General features: G+C 33.2%; 1 protein-coding gene and 1 long non-coding RNA gene across 3 annotated transcripts in view; both read left to right on the top strand.

The window, feature by feature from the left end:
* The first annotated feature begins 400 nt into the window (after nucleotides 1-400).
* LOC119607566 (probable peroxisomal acyl-coenzyme A oxidase 1) lies at nucleotides 401-3184 on the top strand. The gene is made up of 2 exons (XM_037961528.1): nucleotides 401-1824; nucleotides 2029-3184. Exons 1-2 carry the CDS (start codon nucleotides 857-859, stop codon nucleotides 3098-3100), a joined length of 2040 nt encoding a protein of 679 aa, XP_037817456.1. The 5' UTR covers nucleotides 401-856; the 3' UTR covers nucleotides 3101-3184.
* Nucleotides 3185-5095: 1911 nt separating this feature from the next.
* The window catches only part of LOC119607573, a 53173-nt gene continuing 36577 nt past the window's right edge, over nucleotides 5096-21691 (top strand). The window contains exons 1-2 of one of the 2 annotated variants that reach the window (XR_005231737.1): nucleotides 5096-5511; nucleotides 8610-9184. This is a non-coding gene — a long non-coding RNA (uncharacterized LOC119607573). The remainder of the gene's footprint in view (nucleotides 5512-8609; nucleotides 9185-21691) is intronic. The other variant, XR_005231738.1, reaches the window with a different exon arrangement.

A 21691-nucleotide genomic window follows, 5' to 3' on the forward strand; every position in this document is an offset into this window, starting at 1 on the left:
ACTAGATTATAGAATAGTCAATAGACTATAATAGACAAAAGTCAATAGACTAGTCTACATAATAGTTAATAGACTAGTCTATTAAAATAGTCAATAGACTAGTCTAAAGAATAGTCAATAGACTAGTCTATACAATAATCAATAGACTAGTCTATAGAATATTCAATAGACTAATCTATAGAATAATCAATAGACTAGTCTATAGAATAATCAATAGACTAGCCTATGGAATGGTCTATAGAATAGTCTATAGAATAATCAATAGACTAGTCTATAGAATTGTCAATAGACTAGTCAATAGACTAATCTATAGAATATTCAATAGACTAGTCTATAGAATAGTCAATAGACTAGTCTATAGAATAGTTAATAGACTAGTCTATAGAATAGTTAATATACTAGTCTATAGAATAGTTAATATACTATTCTATAGAATAGTCGATAGACTAGTTTAAAGAATATTGAGATTTCACTGTTTATATTTCAAGTTGTGCAAAAACATTTATTGCAACACATGTTCCAAAGAGCAGGTTTCTTTTATTATATACGTACATACATACATATGTATATTTTTGCCGCAAAATATATATTTTTATTCCACAATGCATACATGTTAGCCTCACACATAAACGTCTGTCTGTCTTTGATAAGAGCTCTTCGAAATGCAATTCGGTTATGGAAAGAAACGACTATCAACAGTTGTTTGCTGAAAGCGAAAGAGCAAAGTTCTATTTTGTGAAAAAAAAAAAAACGCAGAAATAAACAAATTATTTTTTTTTGCAATTACTTGTTTACTTTTTTTACTTTATTTATAAACAAATTATAAACGATCGACTATCCAACAATCTCTCTGATAATGACGGTAAACAATGATCTGCTAAAAGAACGACAAAATGCCACAATAAAGAGTGAAGATTTTGCTGTATGGTGGTCGGGCGGTAAAGATGAACTCTACAAGCGTAGAGCTTTGGAAAAGCTTTTCTTTGACGATCCACAATTTGATGATCCTAAAGATATTATGAATTTCACACACAAACAACTGTATGAGTACACTACGGCAAAGTCTATGAAAGTTATACAAAAACTAAGAGAATGGTATAGGGAGGAGCAAAAGAAGCAGGGTGTTACGACAACATCTATAGAGGATATGTATTTGTTTCGTTCGTTACTTAGTGGCCCATTGGGTACGGGATTGTTTCAACAAAATTTTCCCTTACGTTTACATTTCTCCATGTTTTTAACGGCTCTCCTGGGTCAGTCCAATGAGGAGCAATGTCGTGAGTGGTTAGAGAAAGCTTGGAATATGGAGGGTATTATTGGCACCTATGCTCAAACCGAATTGGGTCATGGTACTTATTTACGTGGTTTAGAAACGAGAGCTGATTATGATATTGATAAACAGGAGTTTGTTCTAAATACACCCTCATTAACCGCCTATAAATGGTGGCCCGGCGGTTTGGGTCATACCGCAAATATGGTTATACTCATGGCCCAGTTATACATAAAGGACAAACATTATGGTCTACAACCGTTTTTGGTGCGTATACGTAATGAGAAAACTCATCAACCTGAACCTGGCGTAGATGTAGGCGATATTGGCCCGAAACTTGGTGTTAATGGGGTCAATAATGGTTTTTTGGGTTTGAAAAATGTTCGCATACCTTTGAAGCAAATGCTGTCGAAGCATAATCAAGTGTTGGCCGATGGTACTTTTGTCAAGGGTCCAGAACCTGTGATGTTGTACAGCACCATGTCCTATGTTCGCGTAAATATCGTTAAAGATGTTTCGTTTAACCTACTGCAAGCGGCGGTAATTGCTACTAGGTGAGTATTGAGATAGATAGATAGATAGATAGATAGATAGATAGATAGATAGATAGATAGATAGATAGATAGATAGATAGATAGATAGATAGATAGATAGATAGATAGATAGATAGATAGATAGATAGATAGATAGATAGATAGATAAATAGATAAAAAGTCTTTATCCAGTAAATTATAAAATGTCTACATTTTCCTTAACAGATATTCTGCCATTCGCCGCCAAGGTATCGAGTCCTCTTCCCCGCAAAAAGAAATACAAGTACTAGATTTTCTAACTCAGCAGCATAAAGTATTCCCTCAAATCGCTAAGGGAATATTCTATCGTCTAGCAGCAGACTATGTATGGGAGCTCTATCGTACAGTACACAAGGAACTCGAACAGGGTAATAAACGTAATCTACCCGAATTACATGCTTTATCCTGCTGCTTAAAAGCCGTTTGTTCACACGAGTCTGCCAAAGGTGTAGAGACATTGAGGAAATCATGTGGTGGTCATGGCTATTTAAATTCTGCCAACTTTGTGGCCATTTACGGCACTGCAACTGCAGCTTGCACATATGAAGGAGAAAATACAGTACTTTTACTACAAACAGCTAGATTTTTGGTGAAATATTTTGAGGAAGGTATTAGACGTAAATATTTGCCCAAATCCGTGGTATACTTGCGTACCAGTGGTCAAGATAAATGGTCTTTAAATTTAGAAACTATAGTAAAAATTTTGGAATACACCTCTTTGGAACGTGTTAAATATGTTTTCTTACAACAAAGATCTTTTACTAAAGCGCAACCAGACAAAACGGCACAAAAGGGAGCCAACAGGGCTGGTCTGATATTAACACAAACTGCCATAATGCATGGTAAAGCTTTTTTGGCGCGCATGGCTTACGAAGAGATTAACTTACAGACTGATAAGGGGAAAATCAATGATAGCTTAAAACCGGTTATGCAGCAGCTGCTACATATCTTTATCTTGGAATTATTCCTAACAAGTTTGGATGATATTTTACGTTTTAACCGTTCAATAACTGCCAAAGAAATCGAACAAGTAGAAAGACTTTATGAGGACATGCTAGTGGCTTTCAGGCCAAATGCTGTGGTTTTAGTTGATGGTTTTGAGTTTCATGATCGTGTTTTAGGTTCTACTTTAGGTTGCTATGATGGTCGTGCCTATGAACGTCTTATGGAGGAGGCCCGCAAATGTGAATTAAATCAAGAACCTGTCAACCGAGTTTTCGATACTCATTTGAAAGAGTTGCTGCAAGCTAAATTGTAAAATTTAAGTTATTTGGTGTTGATTTACCTAGTACTAGATTTTTTATACTATTTATACATGTATTTAATACAGAAATAAATTTTTTAAAATACTAATTGTGTTTTAATGCTAAAGCATTATAGTATTAGCATAGTAATCTGTTTAAAATCTTATAAACAATTTCTTACAACAAACTTTGCAATGGTGTATACATAACGTACAACTTATTACGATAATAATGTATCCAATTAAGCACTGCCTAAACACAAACACTATTATCGTACAATGTGTATACATGATAATAGTGTTTCTGTTAATTTCATATTTTGTCAATAACTGTTAACATGTTATAAACAGTGATGTTTACATTTCTTATTCGATTTTTATTTAGTGATTTTGTAATGGATTTTTTTTAAATATATTCAAGAACTTGTCACCGTCTGTCACAGTTTCAAAAAAAAACAAAATATACTAGACTATAGACTAGACTATAGACTAGACTATAGACTGGACTATAGACTAGACTATAGACTGGACTATAGACTAGACTATAGACTAGAGTATAGGCTAGACTATAGACTACACTATAGACTGGACTATAGACTAGACAATAGACTAGACTATAGACTAGACTATAGACTGGACTATAGACTAGACTATAGACTAGACTATAGACTAGACTATAGACCAGACTATAGACTAGACTATAGACCAGACTATAGACTAGACTATAGACTAGACTATAGACTAGACTATAGACTAGACTATAGACTAGACTATAGACTAGACTATAGACTAGACTATAGACTAGACTATAGACTAGACTATAGACTAGACTATAGACTAGACTATGGACTAGACTGTAGACTAGACTATAGACTAGACTATAGACTAGACTATAGACTAGACTATAGACTAGACTATAGACTAGACTGGACTAGACTAGACTGGACTAGACTAGACTAGACTAGACTATAGACTAGACTATAGACTAGACTATAGACTAGACTATAGACTAGACTATAGACTAGACTATAGACTAGACTATAGACTAGACTATAGACTAGACTATAGACTAGACTATAGACTAGACTATAGACTAGACTATAGACTAGACTATAGACTAGACTATAGACTAGACTATAGACTAGACTATAGACTAGACTAGACTATAGACTAGACTGGACTAGACTAGACTAGACTAGACTGGACTAGACTATAGACTAGACTATAGACTAGACTATAGACTAGACTATAGACTAGACTATAGACTAGACTATAGACTAGACTATAGACTAGACTATAGACTAGACTATAGACTAGACTATAGACTAGACTATAGACTAGACTATAGACTAGACTATAGACTAGACTAGACTATAGACTAGACTATAGACTAGACTATAGACTAGACTATAGACTAGACTATAGACTAGACTATAGACTAGACTATAGACTAGACTATAGACTAGACTATAGACTAGACTATAGACTAGACTATAGACTAGACTATAGACTAGACTATAGACTAGACTATAGACTAGACTATAGACTAGACTATAGACTAGACTATAGACTAGACTAGACTAGACTATAGACTGGACTATAGACTAGACTATAGACTAGACTATAGACTAGACTATAGACTAGACTATAGACTAGACTAGACTATAGACTAGACTAGACTATAGACTAGACTAGACTATAGACTAGACTATAGACTAGACTGTAGACTGGACTGTAGACTAGATTATAGACTGCTTGTCAAAAGTTCATAATTTAAAAAAAATATATAAAAAATTTTTCAAATACATAGTTTTTGTCATTTAAACTGTAACGAACATCAAAATAGCTACAATTGCTTATCATATGGTAACACTAAATAAATCGCTAGAATTCTATAATATTCTTTCCGCGCTCAATTCTCTGCAAAAACGCTAACATTGCCCAAAAAGTAGCTAAATTAACCTTACTGGTTATCAAAACAAAATGTTAAAATTAGTTTCTTCGAGTTCTTGGCGTAAAACGGACGTAAATACCGGTGGAAAGAAAATTTTAGTGGCAATTAGATATTGTTTTTTAAACGCAGTGTATTAAACTAAATAAAACAAGAAGTTTGTTTAACAAACAAACTTTTTTTGGCATAAACAAAATATGTGAAAAAAAAACTAGAGAAAAGTGTAAAGGAAATATAATAAAGTGTGTGTTAATAAATTTGCTGATAAGTCATGGTAACAATAAATTTTTTATTGTCTGTGGTTGTAATTTAAGTGCATCTTGCAAAAAAGCAAAAACAACTTAAATAATATAAATTGCTAAAAAAAAACATAGTTTTTTTGGAGCAGTTAGTTAACAAACTACTAAACGCAAAATACATAGTAATAATAAGCAGCCAAAAAATTAATGTGCGGAAACACGTTGTATTTGTTTTGGTTAGTTGTTGTTGTTATTGTTATTATTATTTTACTTCTGTTTTATACATTTCTTCTGTTTGTTTGTTTATTTATTTGGACGATCACCAGAGAGTCGGTCAGTTAAAATAAGTTTGTTTAGACGGTCTGTCGGTCTGTGTCAATAAAACAATTATTTGTTTGTTTATTTATTTTTAGTGTTTTTGTTTCTAATAAAAACCGGTCTGTTTAGAAAAAAAATCAAACATACTAAATATCTATAGAAAATTTTGGTTATTTATCTTTTTTCTTGTTTGTTTGCTTTTTATTATTCGTTATATCGTTCAATTTAATAGTTTTGCACCTTTAATGTAGTTTTCCTTTATTATTTAGTGTGAGTGTGCAAGAAGTTTTTGTTAAGAGTTTTCAAATACAATTTTTATTTGTTTATTGTTTATAGATTAAAGACCTTTTTTTTGGCGGGCCCATAACAACAATAACAACAAAAATTTATTTTATAATCATCTCTATTTGTCATTTAAATGTCGAGTCAGTTATTAATTTGTGTCCATTAATTTTATTTATTTGTTTTTCTTTGCGTTTATTGCTTATTGTGCATTTTTCTTTTTTAACACTTTTCATAATGTTATCAATATTTTAAGTTGGTGTTGTTGTTGTTTTGGGGTTTTAAATTATAAAGAGAGCTAATTTTGTTAAGTTATTTATTTAGAAAAAAATAAAATGAATAATGATCATACGTTGTGTAGATAAACAAAAAATGTTAAAGGCAAATATTTTAAAGTTGGTTATAAAATGAAAACAAAAGTGTTGTCAACTGGATTTTGCTGTTAATAAATGTTAACATTTTTGGTATTTTTTTTAAAATCTTGGTGTGTTAACAAATAAGTAGTGATCAATAAAAAAAGTTAATTTAAGAACCAGTTCAGAGTGTAAACGTTATTCCTTGAAGAAACTTTAGAATTTCAAGGGGTCTACAAGCAATATTTTGATACAAATAGAACGACTTCAGTGAACTTTTTAACTGGAAAAATTATAGTTATGTTTATAGTTCATTTTATATTTTTAACTAATTTCGATTCGACCATAGAAATTGGCTAAGACTAATAAACTTCTATCTAATTCGATACAAGTGTAACGAACTTAGAACTAGAACTGAACTGAACTAGAAGTGAACTAAACTAGAACTGAACTGAACTAGAAGTGAACTAAACTAGAACTGAACTAGAACTGAACTAGAACTGAACTAGAACTGAACTAGAACTGAACTAGAACTGAACTAGAACTGAACTAGAACTGAACTAGAACTGAACTAGAACTGAACTAGAACTGAACTAGAACTGAACTAGAACTGAACTAGAACTGAACTAGAACTGAACTAGAACTGAACTAGAACTGAACTAGAACTGAACTAGAACTGAACTAGAACTGAACTAGAACTGAACTAGAACTGAACTAGAACTGAACTAGAACTGAACTAGAACTGAACTAGAACTGAACTAGAACTGAACTAGAACTGAACTAGAACTGAACTAGAACTGAACTAGAACTGAACTAGAACTGAACTAGAACTGAACTAGAACTGAACTAGAACTGAACTAGAACTGAACTAGAACTGAACTAGAACTGAACTAGAACTGAACTAGAACTGAACTAGAACTGAACTAGAACTGAACTAGAACTGAACTAGAACTGAACTAGAACTGAACTAGAACTGAACTAGAACTGAACTAGAACTGAACTAGAACTGAACTAGAACTGAACTAGAACTGAACTAGAACTGAACTAGAACTGAACTAGAACTGAACTAGAACTGAACTAGAACTGAACTAGAACTGAACTAGAACTGAACTAGAACTGAACTAAACTAGAACTGAACTAGAACTGAACTAGAACTGAACTAGAACTGAACTAGAACTGAACTAGGAACTAGCTGAACTAGAACTGAACTAGAACTGAACTAGAACTGAACTAGAACTGAACTAGAACTGAACTAGAACTGAACTAGAACTGAACTAGAACTGAACTAGAACTGAACTAGAACTGAACTAGAACTGAACTAGAACTGAACTAGAACTGAACTAGAACTGAACTAGAACTGAACTAGAACTGAACTAGAACTGAACTAGAACTGAACTAGAACTGAACTAGAACTGAACTAGAACTGAACTAGAACTGAACTAGAACTGAACTAGAACTGAACTAGAACTGAACTAGAACTGAACTAGAACTGAACTAGAACTGAACTAGAACTGAACTAGAACTGAACTAGAACTGAACTAGAACTGAACTAGAACTGAACTAGAACTGAACTAGAACTGAACTAGAACTGAACTAGAACTGAACTAGAACTGAACTAGAACTGAACTAGAACTGAACTAGAACTGAACTAGAACTGAACTAGAACTGAACTAGAACTGAACTAGAACTGAACTAGAACTGAACTAGTACTGAACTAGAACTGAACTAGAACTAAACTAGAACTAGGATTTAAATAAAACTAGACTGGAATTGAAATAGAACAACATTTTTCCTTGGCTTAACTGAATGCGGGAATATAATCGAAATGTAGAGTAGAGATAAGTGAATCCTTAACATTCCAATTATTCTCTCCGACATATTGATATACACATTTTGAACTCTCCCGATTAAACGACTCCGCAATAATCCATATTACATAACTTTAAGAAAATATACAATATTGGAAACATTTTTGCATGTTGTCTGCATATTTATTATGACACTTAACTAAGGTTGCACAAGTCGGTCTGTCATCTACAAGAATCTAATTTTGTTTTCAATTTTTTTTTTGCCGTTAAGTTAATTTAATGTGCGGTTTGTTGTCTTGCAACGAATAAAACTAACTCAGGGTCAGTGGTTTTTATGAAAAATGATTAACTTAGTTAGACAACTTGTCGTCAACAAAATTTATATTTTTTTTCTAAATAACTAGACACTCATATTACAAACAATTATTTTTTATTATTATTAGTCATATTTTCTTAATTCTTAGAAAATGTCTAGTTGACGTTTTTTAAAAAGAAACTAAATATATAATTGAAAACATTACGTTTAATTTTATCTGTTTTATTAATTTTATTTTATTTTTTTAATATTTTCAGGTTTTAATTGTACTAATTAACTAACATTAATAAAATAAGATCTATAACAAAATTCTCATATAAAAAAAAATTAATTATCAATGAAATATTAAAAAAAAAACGAAATTACTTTCAATAAACAGCTGTTGGTTATAATTCAATATACAATTGATAACAGTTAAGTTAAAAAATATATAAAAAATATTAAAAAAATATTACTACTGATTAATGTCTATTCATCTATTACTATCACAAGCAAAAAAAAAAAAAAAAAGCAACAATTTAAAAAAAGTATAAAAAAATATGCAGATTTAATAAAAAAAACAAGTGCAAAAGTTTAATAAAAAAATTTAAATAATAAAAAAATACATAGTTATACATGTGTGTTGTTAAACTTTAATAAATAACAACTGTGTATAAAAAAAATTTAATAAATTCATTAAATAATTGAAGTGTTAAAATCTACATTTCAAATCTAATATATGCAAAAGAAATTGTGAATTTAATTAATTGAAGTGTTAGTTTTAAACAATTGTAATTGAAAGCAACATTTTCAACAACCATTAAGGATTTCATTTAAATATTAAATAAATTTGGTAAGTGTGCTCTTTTTTGGTATAATTTTAAATTAAATTTGATTATTCGTAGAAATGTTATTATGTATTTAGTATCTAAGAGAATTATTATCTAATAAACATTTTAATTCACTCATTAAATAATAAGTCTACAGAACAAAATTGAAATATAACCTGTTTCCTATGCCGCCGATCTTGCAAATATTATTTCTGGTAGGTTTTGAACTCGAGTCTGTCAGGCTCGATTAATAATTTAATAATAAATTAATATGGCTCGACTAAAAAGAAAATATTTAGTTTAAAATGTTGTAAGCCAGATCACTGTAACAAGATCAATTTACTGAAATCTCAACCCAGATCAAAATAGTATCACTTCTCAATTTTCCTGAAATCTTAAGACCAATTTTCAAAAAGACAAGAGGTTTGCTCTCATCCTTCTTCAATTAGGGTTAGGTTAGGAGGATGTAGCTACATCAAATCCGAAGAAATATACCTAGGCCACTAACGGGCCTGTTGTACGCTCCTTTTCATGGAAAATGTTTGTTGATAAAAACAAAAACCTTAGTATTCACTAAATGTATTATTGTCCGATGTTCAGAAACTCAGTTTCCTGGACGTAACTTCGTGAGTGATGTTATATTCACTCCCAAGATATTTGGCAAAGAAAGTGCTGCAGAGTTTCACTGTCCTCTCCACATGCTCTACATTCGTCTGAATCTGCACGTCCAATTTTGTATAGATGTGCCCCTAATCCTATGTATCCGCTCAGAAAACGTACCACTAATACTAACCTCAGACTTGTTCATTTTGAGGAGGCATCTCGTTCTGCTCTCGTTAGGGTCACCCTTTAGGAACTTTACAGTTCTACCCATGATTTCTTTATTCCAGAAGACCTTATGGGTTTCTCTCACCCATAATTTTAATTCTGCCCTCTTTGCGTCAAATAATATCTCGTTCGTCAAGTTAACTACTTCGAGCTCCCTTCCCTTTAAAACTATTACATTCGCTCTTTTATTGCCGACTACTCCCGAGTGGCCTGGTACACATATGATGTATCCCTTACTTCTGGGAGAGTATTCGGTTAGAGCTTTTTACAATCCAATGCGGTCTTAGATTTAACATTATCATCTGAAATCGCCCTAATTGCGTTCTGGCTGTCGGTAAATATGTTAAGCCCTGTGGGCGTCATATTCTGCAGTTAATAATTCGACTTTTCTAAAAGGGGGTATAAATGTTAAAATGTTATAAACTGGCGGCTAATTGGTCTACTGGTGCAACTGAGTTTTCCTATTGGAAACACAAGGCCTTTGCCATATCTTTGAAATCCATTGAATCAAATACGGGAGCACCCAATCGAGCAAGTAGACCAATTGAAAGCAGTTGATTGGTAAGGAGGAGAAAATAAGAAAACCTTTCACAAGAAAAAGTCTAGAAGGATCAAATTATACAATCTTAGGCTCCCATTTATGTCACCACTTCCAGACATAAATTGGACCCTAACAACAAGTTTAATATTGGACCGATCAGCTAATTGCAATTTATGTATGTGCATTGAAAAGTTCAAGCGGAATACAATAACAAGGTTTAAGTGATCAGTTTACCGCAAAGAAAATCGTATTGTCGCCACTTATAACCCTGATAAATCGCTTATGCAACTTTCTATTAGATCAATTAGGCCTTTGGAAACGTTCAAATTGAATCCAAATTCGGAGCTCCAGTTCGAGCAAGAACATTAGCAGAAGTTAGCCGCCTTGGCATCGAACGTGTAAATTAGAAAAACCGTCACATGAAAAAGCCTAAACGAGTTAAATCATACAATTAATGTCACCTCATTATCAACTGATTGCAGTTTTTTTTTTTTTTTGGCGTAGAAAAGATTAAGCGGAATACGATCACAAGATCTAAATTTACGTCAATTTCACCAGAGATAACCATATTTTCGGCACTGGTAACCACATGCAAAAATCGTTGAGGCAACTTCCTATTGCAACCACAATGTCTTTGACATATCGTTTATATCAATTGAATCCAATCCAGGAGCTCCAATTCGAATATCAGCTGAAGGCATAAACGAGGAAATTATGAAAATCTTCACAGGAAAAAGTGACCCGTCTACACCTTTCCTTTATAAATAAATTATACTCCTCCAGAATTATATTACTTTTGAGTCTAGAGCTAGAAGAGCTTGAAGATCACGATCACAAGATCAAAGTGGTAAAGTTCTGTAATTTTCACAGGATAGCCACAGTAATCCAGGTCTAAAGTCTTACAGACGTCTTCCTATTGCAACCAAAAGGCCTTTGTCATATCGCTTGAATTAATTGATTGTAATCAAGGAGCTCCATGAGCAAGAAGATCAGTAGAAGGCGGCTAATTGGCATAGACGTTCAAATTAGAAAACCCATCACATGTTTAGACGCAACAAATCACGCAATCTTAATATACAATTTATATCACCTAAGGCAACCACGATTATGAGAACTTTAAGTAAATTAAATTCAAAGGAAATTGGCGAGTCTTCTTGTTGAAGGCGTCGTTCCATATCGTTGAATTTTGTATCCATTGATCTTGATCATTATTGATCATGATAACGTTGTCCTGCTGCCATGTATATTTGGCATCAGTAACTCAAAAAAAAAAAAAAAAAACAACATAGCCACCAGAGTCTGTCAATTTCGATCCTGTTCGGTAAGAAAACTCCTTCATTATCCTGAGAAAGAATCGAAATTTTACAGAATAATACACTTAATGAACAATTTAAATCAATTAACCTTAAAGTGCTTAAAATGCTGTATGACAAAAAAATACATTGTAGAGAAATTCTTTTATAATAAACCATAAAAAATCCCTGCAACTCAACAGCAACAAAAAACTGGTATTATTAGTAAACTTTCTCAATCAATATGTATACAAACTCCCTTTAGTTGAACATGAAAAGCCTGTTGAATTACTTCTTAAACTCGTTTTGCCATCATTGAAAAAAAGTTGAACGTTGATGTTTTAAGTCAAATGCATAAAAGTAAAAAAACTTGAACTATAAAAATTGTGAATAGAAAACAATTTTAAACATTATGTTCCCTTATAGGTATTCCGCTTTAGGGGTAGTGGTCATTTACATAATTGTAAAAAATTAAATATGAATGATGCCTGTTTAATTTCAAATTACAATGAAAATGGCAAACGGTATTATTTTTTATAAAATTAAGGGTAGTGAGCGAAATAAACCCAGCAAAATTTTTTAAAGGGGTTTTGAAATTATGCCAAACTTTTAAATCTTCTGTTATATTACAAATTAACTTTTCGTCGAATGGATATTCTGCAGAATAATACCAGAGAACTAATTTGATATCTTGACTAATGGCTGCAAGTGTATATAGCTTTGTTGCATTTAAGATGTCACTATCTAAAGGTCTGAGAACTTGTTAATTCTAATACTTATACATATCGGGAAGAAGTGGATACATTTGTAAAAAGTTTTGCTTTAATTCTTCAATTAAAAAAAGTGTACATGAAACATATGGCGGTTTCAGCGGTGAAAGATGTTTTGTGCCCTTCAGAAGTGGTGACTTAGACACGAAACACAAAGATCGCCCAGATTAGCTAAAAACAAGTTTGAAAACCAAGAATTGATGGCATTACAGTATGAATAATTGAGCAACAATTTTAAAGCTTTTGCGAGCTGAAGGATTCTCAAAAAACAGAGTAATTGGATATCGTGCAAATTGTAGCCCAGAGACCTTGAAATATGATTTTCATATCCGAAATGCTGGTGGAACGCTATTCAAGAAACTCTTTTTTTGTACCGAATCATTACTTGTGATGAAATATGGATAAAACGTAAGAGGTTGTATGTGAAGCCTTACTGAATCGCTATCTATGGCGTTATGGCAATTCTTTGTATTTGGTGGGACCTTAAGGATTCCCAGGTCAGAGAACAAGCTTTAGAATGTGCACCAGACATAAAAGCTAACAATATGAAAGGTGTGGTTGGGAAGTTTTGTCTCACCCGTCTTATAGTCCAAAACTTATCCCGTGCGATTACTATTTGTTTCGATTGATGCAGAAATCTCTCTCTTAAATATGCTTCACTTCAGACCAGGGTATCAGAAATTTACTTGATTCTTTCTATGTATCGAAAGATATGCAGTTAATTTGAACTTACAAATATAAAGATGGGTAAGTTAATCCTAGATTTGTTACTAATATATTGATTAGGATTTCTCGAGGAAGTGGTTGGGAAGTTTTGCCTCACTCGCCGTTTAGTCCACATCCTGCCCCATGCGATTACTATTTATTTCGATTGAAAGCTTTTCTCTGACTCACTTCAGAATGGCGTATCCGAAATTGACATCGTTTTTGTGTTCGAAAGATGAGCAGTTTTTTTGAACTTTCGACATGAAACGGAATCATGCTTAAAGATATCAATATGGCTTTGATACTAATATATTGATTAGGACTTTTCGAGGAAGTGGTTGGGAAGTTTTGCTTCACCCGCCGTTTAGTCCACATCCTGCCCCGTGTGATTACTATTTGTTTTGATTGATGAAGAAAATATTATCTGGGATATGCCTTACTGGAGAACAGGGTATACAAAATGGACTTGATTCGTTTTTGTCCTCGAAAGATTAGCGGTTCTTTTAAACATCCGAAAGGAAACGGAATCATGCTTACGGATATCAAGATGAGCAAGTTAATCAGATTAGTTACTAATATATTGATGAGGATTTATCGACAACTCCTCGAAGTTTCTGATTATAATGGAATTTGACATCAGCCTCTCTGGCATCGTATGAAATTACCGGATAATGCATTTACACGCTATCGGATCAGAAGAAATTTATGGAGGTTTATGTGTAGTTTATTGATTTAATAGATCAACTTAAGTAAACTTTGGTTAATGTTGATGTGGTTTGACATACAGCGGACATAATCGCTATGCATAAACGATTTGATAATACAGTTATCTTAATGACGCTGACGCTGATCGTTAGGAGCTGCAACTCGTTACTAAATGTCAATTTCAATGACTTTAAAAATATCTTAATCCAAACTATTGCTTAAAAGAATCGGTATCTCTGTGGCAGAGCCGTTGTATATTGGACTACATTTCAATTGGACAACGGTCATTTGAAAGATATCTTAAAATGGTTTGGGTTTTAAGATATTCGATTAAACCGTATTGCATGGTTATTCAATGTCAGCCTCGTCTAAAAATAAAGAAACACGTCTTCATCTGGTTTTCTAGATTCTACCAGGGATAATATCAATCAGAGATATCGGTATACCTGATAGGTCGATATCTCTATCGGATATATCAGTAAAGTTCACATTTTATTCCTTGTTAGTTATATCCTGGTGCCAAAGAATCTCTGTTTATATAAACCTTTAATGAAATTTTCGAATTAAGTAAAATTATCTTCCTTACTAGGAAACATCGAAAGTCACTTTAAATCTTACAACAAAAAGAAAACAAGTTAGAGTGCTATATTCGGCTATGCCGAATCTTAAATACCCTCCACCAGCAAGCTACTTTTTATTGAAACCCATCTAACTATCTAATTTTTAGATAAGTCGCCAAAATTTTTGTCGAACTAATTTTGATTAGGTCCAGAAAAATTTAGAATGATTTATCTATACACAGAACATACTTATGTCGAATTTTATCCGGATATAATAATTTAATAACGAATTAAGTGGTATTTAGTGATTTTCAACAGTTAACCTTATATGGGAGCTAAGACAACTTATGGGCCAGTCCGGAAAAAATTCCGTATAATGATTTATATACATACATACCAAATATGTCAAAAAAAGATCAAGTATAATTCTACTCCAATAGGTGCGTTTAGGTGATTTTAGGAAGTGGACTTTATATAGGAGCTATGAGCATTTAAGGGCCTATCGGGAAAAATTTCGTAGAGTGATTTATCTAAAGACAAAATATATAAGTGTCGAATTTTCTCAAGATAACTTTATATGGGAACTATGACCAATTATGGACCTATTCGGGAAAAATTTCGCAGAGTAAATTATATTTGGGCAAAACATGTTTGTGTCGAATTTTATCAAGATGGCTTTATTTGATAATGAAATATGAGCTTTTAAGTGATTTTCGTAAGTGAACCTTATATGGGAGTTATGACCAATAATGGACCGATCCGTAAAAAATTTTGTAAAATGATTTGTACGTACACAAAACATATTCAAGTCGAATTTTATCCCGATAGCTTTAGAATTCAATGAAATATATCCTATCCAGAAAAAATTTCGTAGAGTGATTCATGTTTAGACAAAACTTATTTGTGTCGAATTTTATCAATTTAGCTTTACTTGACATTGAAAAATGTGCTTTTAAGTGATTTTCGGAAGTGGGCCTTATATTAGATCTATGACCAATAATGGACCGATCCGTAAAAAATTTTGTAGAAAGATTTGTATGTATACAAAACAGATTTGTGTCGAATTTTATCCCGATAGCTTTATAATTCAATGAAATATATGCGTTTAAGTGATTTTCGGAAGTCGACCTTATATGGGAGCTATGACCAATTATGGGCCTATACGGAAAAAATTTCGTAGAGTGATTTATATTTAGACTAAACATATTTGTGTAGAATTTTATTAAGATAGCTTTACTTGACATTGAAATATGTGCTTTTAAGTGATTTTCGGAAGTGGGCCTTATATGGGAGCTATGACCAATAATGGACCGATCCGCAAAAAATTTGGTAGAATGATTTGTATGTACACAGAACATATCCAGCCCGAATTTTATCACAATAGCTTTATTCATCAATGAAATATGTGCGTTTAGGTGATTTTCAGAAGTGGACCTTATGTGGGAGCTATGACCAATTGTGGACCGACTGAGATCTACGTTGACAGTATGATTTCTGTTCATATTATATTTGTATGTACAAAATTTAGTGTTGATACCGATATATCTAATTGAGTTATTAACGATAAACTAATTTCCGGGAATATATACCTTTGTATGGGGGCTATGGGAAGTATTGGATCGATTATAAAGATTTTGAACATAATTGATCACTGCCCTAAAAAAATAAAGTGTGACAAAATTCAGCGCAATATCTTTGTTAGTTTCTGAGAAAACTTCAAAATAATTAGGAAAAAAACGTAATTTTTTTCGAGGTAGTCTTAAATTTTTACTCATAACTTTTTACGTTGTGAACCGATCTTGCTGATTTTCAATACCAAACTGCTTAGGATAACAGTAAATATTTTGGGTGAATTTGGTTGATTTCCTTTACTTAGTTTTAACGTGAGCGTGTTTTACACAGACGGACAGACGGACAGACGGACATAGCTAAATCGACTCAGAATTTCATAAGGACCCAGAATATATATACTTTGTTGGGTCTTAGATGAATATTTCTTGGTGTTACACACGGAACGACAAACTTATATATACCCTCTATCACCACTGATGGTGGTGGAGGGTATAAAAACAATGTGCTGGGATACACCGAAAAAGTAAAAAAATAACAAATAAGGATTGTGTAATAATAACTAAGAAGAAAAAAAGAGGATGTGATTGTAAATTAAGTTACGAATAAATAAGTAAAAAAAATAAACAATCTCCAACTGACACAGCATGACAGCTACAACTACTGTTCGTAGTCGTACTACCACCACTTCTTTACTACTCTTATACTTTTAGCCATCATTATGGCTCATAAATTGTATATTTACGCACTTAATGTCAGTTGTAATTGCTCAAAAGGCCGTTCGTCGTCTAACAAGGAAGTATTCAAAAAAAAAAGTTGGAAAATAAAAAAATTTTATGATTCTTCTATGTTTTCACTTTAACTGCTCAAAACTGCAGGGATGCACATGAAGGTTGACTAAAATGAATTTCTACATTTGGACATGAATCTTTTAACATGTTTCTTTAGTTAGTTTGAATGTTAAGTGAGTGAAGAAAGTAGTTGATATTACATTACTACTGTTGGTGATAGTGATGATGCTATTTATAAGAGTTATGTTGAAATGTGATATCTGTAAGAAAGTATGTAGTCTATCTTGCTCATACCTTTACCTGAAGTCTTGCAAATTGAGGGGTTTTTTTCTTCCATTTTTACTGGTGTTTAACTGGCACTACAAGTACTATTGTTGCGTGGCAAGATGATGACTACTACCACTTCAGTTCCTATAGTATACATGATGCTATCGTTCGTTTTTCCTGTCTTCTTTTGCTGTTAGACAGACTTTTAAATAATTGTTTTGAAATGTAATTAATTTATAAAGATTAACTTATAAGGTAATAATAAGATGAAAGATTTATGAGGTAACATAATGATTAATGGGATTGAAGAATATTTGCCTAGCTTTACGTAAATCCTTTCATGACACTTCTCTGTGAACTCTATGAGTTATCAAATGATATTAATAACACATTCTTTGAAGATAATTATCGTGGTGAAGCTAAGATGTTTGGGATATATGAGAACACAGAGATCTTTCACACTCTTCTCTCAAACTGCTTCAGCCAATAGAAGATGTTACTGGGACGTAAGAAATTAAATATAGAAAACTTCTTTGACGATGCAGTTTCTCAAAATGAATTCGTATATTTCCACCTCTTTCTGTATAAAATGATAGAGTTGTATCTTAGTGCAATTTTCAATTGCTACGTGCATCCAAGGTATGAAGCAAGTATACATTTGTTTTTGTCATAAACTAAATACAAATTGTGTTATACAACTAAGTACACTTCTAAGCTTCCAAAAAGGGTTTCCCTAATAGAGCGGGTCGCAATTAACATTAAACTTTTGCTGACATTTGTGAAATATCGTGCAGTATGTCCAAATAACTAAAGATTGTGGTGGATTGTCCATTGTTCATATATGTATGTGGGACAATGAGTATCTGCTCTAGGTGTACTAGATGTTAGTTTCATATCTAATGGATCTTGGTGTCTCGATCTCTACAGAGAAATTATCAATAACTTTTTCACATCCTTAAGGTGTTTTTCAACCATTAGGTGGACTAGGGGGATCTACCATCGTCCCTAAGTGACTTGGAAGCTACAAAGAGATGAACTTGTCCACGGCTCGGCTGGGTCAGCACTTTGCTCAAGTATTAGAGCTATACCTTTTCTTTGAGAAGCAATGCAGTCAAACAAAGAGGTTCAGATCGTTGCTATCTGCTACTGATACAACATCCCACTGAATATGTCCATATGTCTCTGAACCCAATCAGAAGCCTCAGCTCTATCGCCCAGGCATGTCGTAGAAGGTAGTACCAGTCGAGACGGCAATAGTACCGATAGGCATATTTCGAACATTCTCCAGATTATAGCTCAGGCCATTAACAACATTATCTTCCCGCGATTTTTGATTCAACCACTACTTGATCGCAAAATGAGCCTTTCCAATAACCAAAATATCAGAAGTCCTGCAGAAAACTAGTTCCCGCGATGCTGAATAAGGAACACTAATCAGAACTCTACAGTTTTAGATCCCACTAAACCGGAAACCCAGGTAACAGTTGCTCTGAACCCGTTCAGAAGCGGAACTCCTATCAGCTATGTTTTAATCACTGCCTCAGCACTATGGCCTAGGGACGCCGTAAAAGGTTGTACTAGTTGAGACGGTAACAGTACCGATAGACATATTTCGAACTTACGTCAGAGTCCTGCAGCCAACTAGTTCCCGAGATGCTGAATAAGGAACTCTAATCAGAACTCTAAAGTTTTAGATCCTACTAAAACGGAGACCCAGGTAACAGTTACCGCTTTCGATTTCAGCAAATGTGGTACACTAATGCTGAGGCTATTGCTCCCAGTTTAGATAAAAATTGGTAAGGTGGCTTGGATTTCAAGAAAACGGTCTATCACCGTCGTATATGTCTTTGCGAAAGAGCTCCCGTTATCAAATTCCTTGCCACTGATGTCCAGCTGCTTCAAAAACAGGCATCACAAACTGTTAAACTTTAACATTAAACCATTTAACCCTCGATTTGAGTTTTTTAAAAAATAGCGACCACGTGATTACCGAAGAAGCAGGCAATTAGTTCCCGTAATAATGGATTTCTGGTCAGCCTAACTTATACAGTGTTGGGTACCTTAAAATCTAAGACACTATTAACACCTCTTAACCCCGCATTAACATCAATCTACCCTTATTGCAAAACCCTTTACATTAATATTGTTACACATTTCCTTCTTTTTCGAAGAAAAGGACCTCCCAGTATATGGTTTTATAATCTCGATAAAGTATTTGTCATTTCTATAGGATTATGCCACCACCATAACATCACCATCATCAGTAGCTTTTGGTGGATATACTCTACACCAGAATAACGAAACAAACACACGTAAAATGTAAAAATATCTTTTTGTTATGTGGTTACGAATAGTTTCTCAGATAGATTGTCGTCCAAAAAAAAAGAGCGTAACAAAAATGCGACGACAATGACGTAGGAAAAAAAAACAAAATTGTTACAAACCGAAAATTGTGCCACACGGTAATTTGAGACAATGTGCAATATGATGCTTCTTTATCATGTAGGAATGAATGTGGTTGTTTTTTTTTACTTCTCTACAGTCACTGTCATCGTCTTCATCATCGTGTTGTATAAATGGGCGTTATTACCAATTTATGCCTTAAATTTGTTGTTTTTATTCTAGTGTCGGTGACTACATACATTTTTGTTTTTTTGAGGGTGTGTAGGGGTTAAGTGCATTATTGTATTTATGCATAATTTACGAGGGTGATTCTAAGAAGTTCTATGTAGGAATTATTGTATTGTTTATATGATGAAATAATCCGATTTCAAAGATCGTAGATCTTAACGTAATAGAATACTTGAGTGTCTGAAGAAATTTAATCGCTAATCGTTTAATGGCAAGCTGCAACCACTAGCTGTTTTTTCCATAAGAAATTTACCTTAAAGCCGCACCAACAAGGAGGTTTTGTGATCAAATCCCATTTGGGTAGTTTCAGAGCAGAGATCCAATTGTCGTGGGACGGATTAAGTCACTTAATTTGAGTTAGTATAGATCTTCATAACATTAACACCTACAGAGCTGCACCAACAAGGTTATTGTGTGATCAAATTTTTGCTTAAGCTTTTAAAATGAAGCTTCTGACTTTTTGGATTTAACTCTATCGAGAGAGCAAGTAGTGGATATTGCTAAGAAAACTTGCTTATTTGAGTATTCGAATGTCTGAAATTTCGCTAATTTGAAGTCTTCGATAGATGGAATTCATGCAGGAATTATTAGCCTTAGATTGTTATTAGTCAAATAGTGATCGTCGGTCAAACTCTGCGAAGTTCAAATAACAAAAACAACATTGTCTAGGATTATTAACTTTGATCTCCTGCGTCAGTTGCATTGTCTTTGTGCACCAATGACCCTAATGCAAACTTCACAAAGTTTGTCGTTAAGGAATCATCAGTCTCAGATTGTTCTTGATCATCTTTTGAACTTTCTGTAGGATCAGTATATCGTGTCAAAAGATTATTCTTTGGTCAGACACTGCGAAGCTCAATTAAGAAAACATATTGTTTAGGATCATTAACTGTGAGCTCCTGCGTCAGTTGCATCTTCTTTGGGTACCGATAGTTTCGATACAAATTTTACAAAGTTTAAACATGTGAAAGTTCGAATTGGAGTATGGACAATTAATCGTCACCCTCAGCATGTTCTTGGCTATATGCTGAGCTTTTTGTAGTATATGAGTATATCGTCCCTTAAGATATTTCTTTCATCAGACATTCCGAAGCTCAATTAAGAAAAACAAATTGCTTGTTTTGGAAGCTCAAATAACACTTTGTCTAATATCAGTAACTTTGAGCTCCTGTGTCATTTGGATCTTCTTAGTACCGATGCAAATTTTACAAAGTTGAAGACTGTGAAAGTTCGAATTAATATATTTATGTATGGACAAGGAACAGTCAGCCTCAAAATGTTCTTGATCATATGTTCTTCTAGAAGGTATTATTACTAGGATCATTTACTGTAAGCCCCTGCGTCAGTTGGGACTTCTTTGTCCACCAATAGTCCCGATGCAAATTTCACAAAGTGTAAGACTGTGAAAGTCCAAATTCTTGTATGGAAAAGGAATTGCTTGCCTGAGGTAGTTGTTGGCTATCTGGTGAACTTTTAGAAGGCCAACAATCAATGCTTTTCGGTCAATTATTCCGAAGCCCAATAAAAAAGGCATTACTTAGGATCGTTAATTGGAAGCTGTCATTTCTGATGCTAATTTTACAAAATTGATGTCTATGAATGTCCGATTTGGAATAAAGGCGAGGAATCGACTGGCTTTGATTTTAACCAATTAGAGTAATCTTCAATATGAAGTCTTTGAAAGTCCGAGATGATGTAAAAACGAGGAATCTGCCTAAGATTGTTCGTAGTCATTATAACCAAATATTGTTCGCTTTCAAACGTTCCGGCATCCAGGGAGTAGTCTTACAGCGTTGTGTTTCTGAGTCAGTTAGATCTTCTAGGGACCTAGACACTACACAAGTTTCATTAACTTGAAAATTGTGAAAGTG

This window comes from Lucilia sericata, unplaced genomic scaffold, assembly GCF_015586225.1.
Source record: "Lucilia sericata isolate MDLA Ls3-8-SP2 unplaced genomic scaffold, ASM1558622v1 Contig000709F_arrow, whole genome shotgun sequence".
Taxonomy (NCBI): domain Eukaryota; kingdom Metazoa; phylum Arthropoda; class Insecta; order Diptera; family Calliphoridae; genus Lucilia; species Lucilia sericata.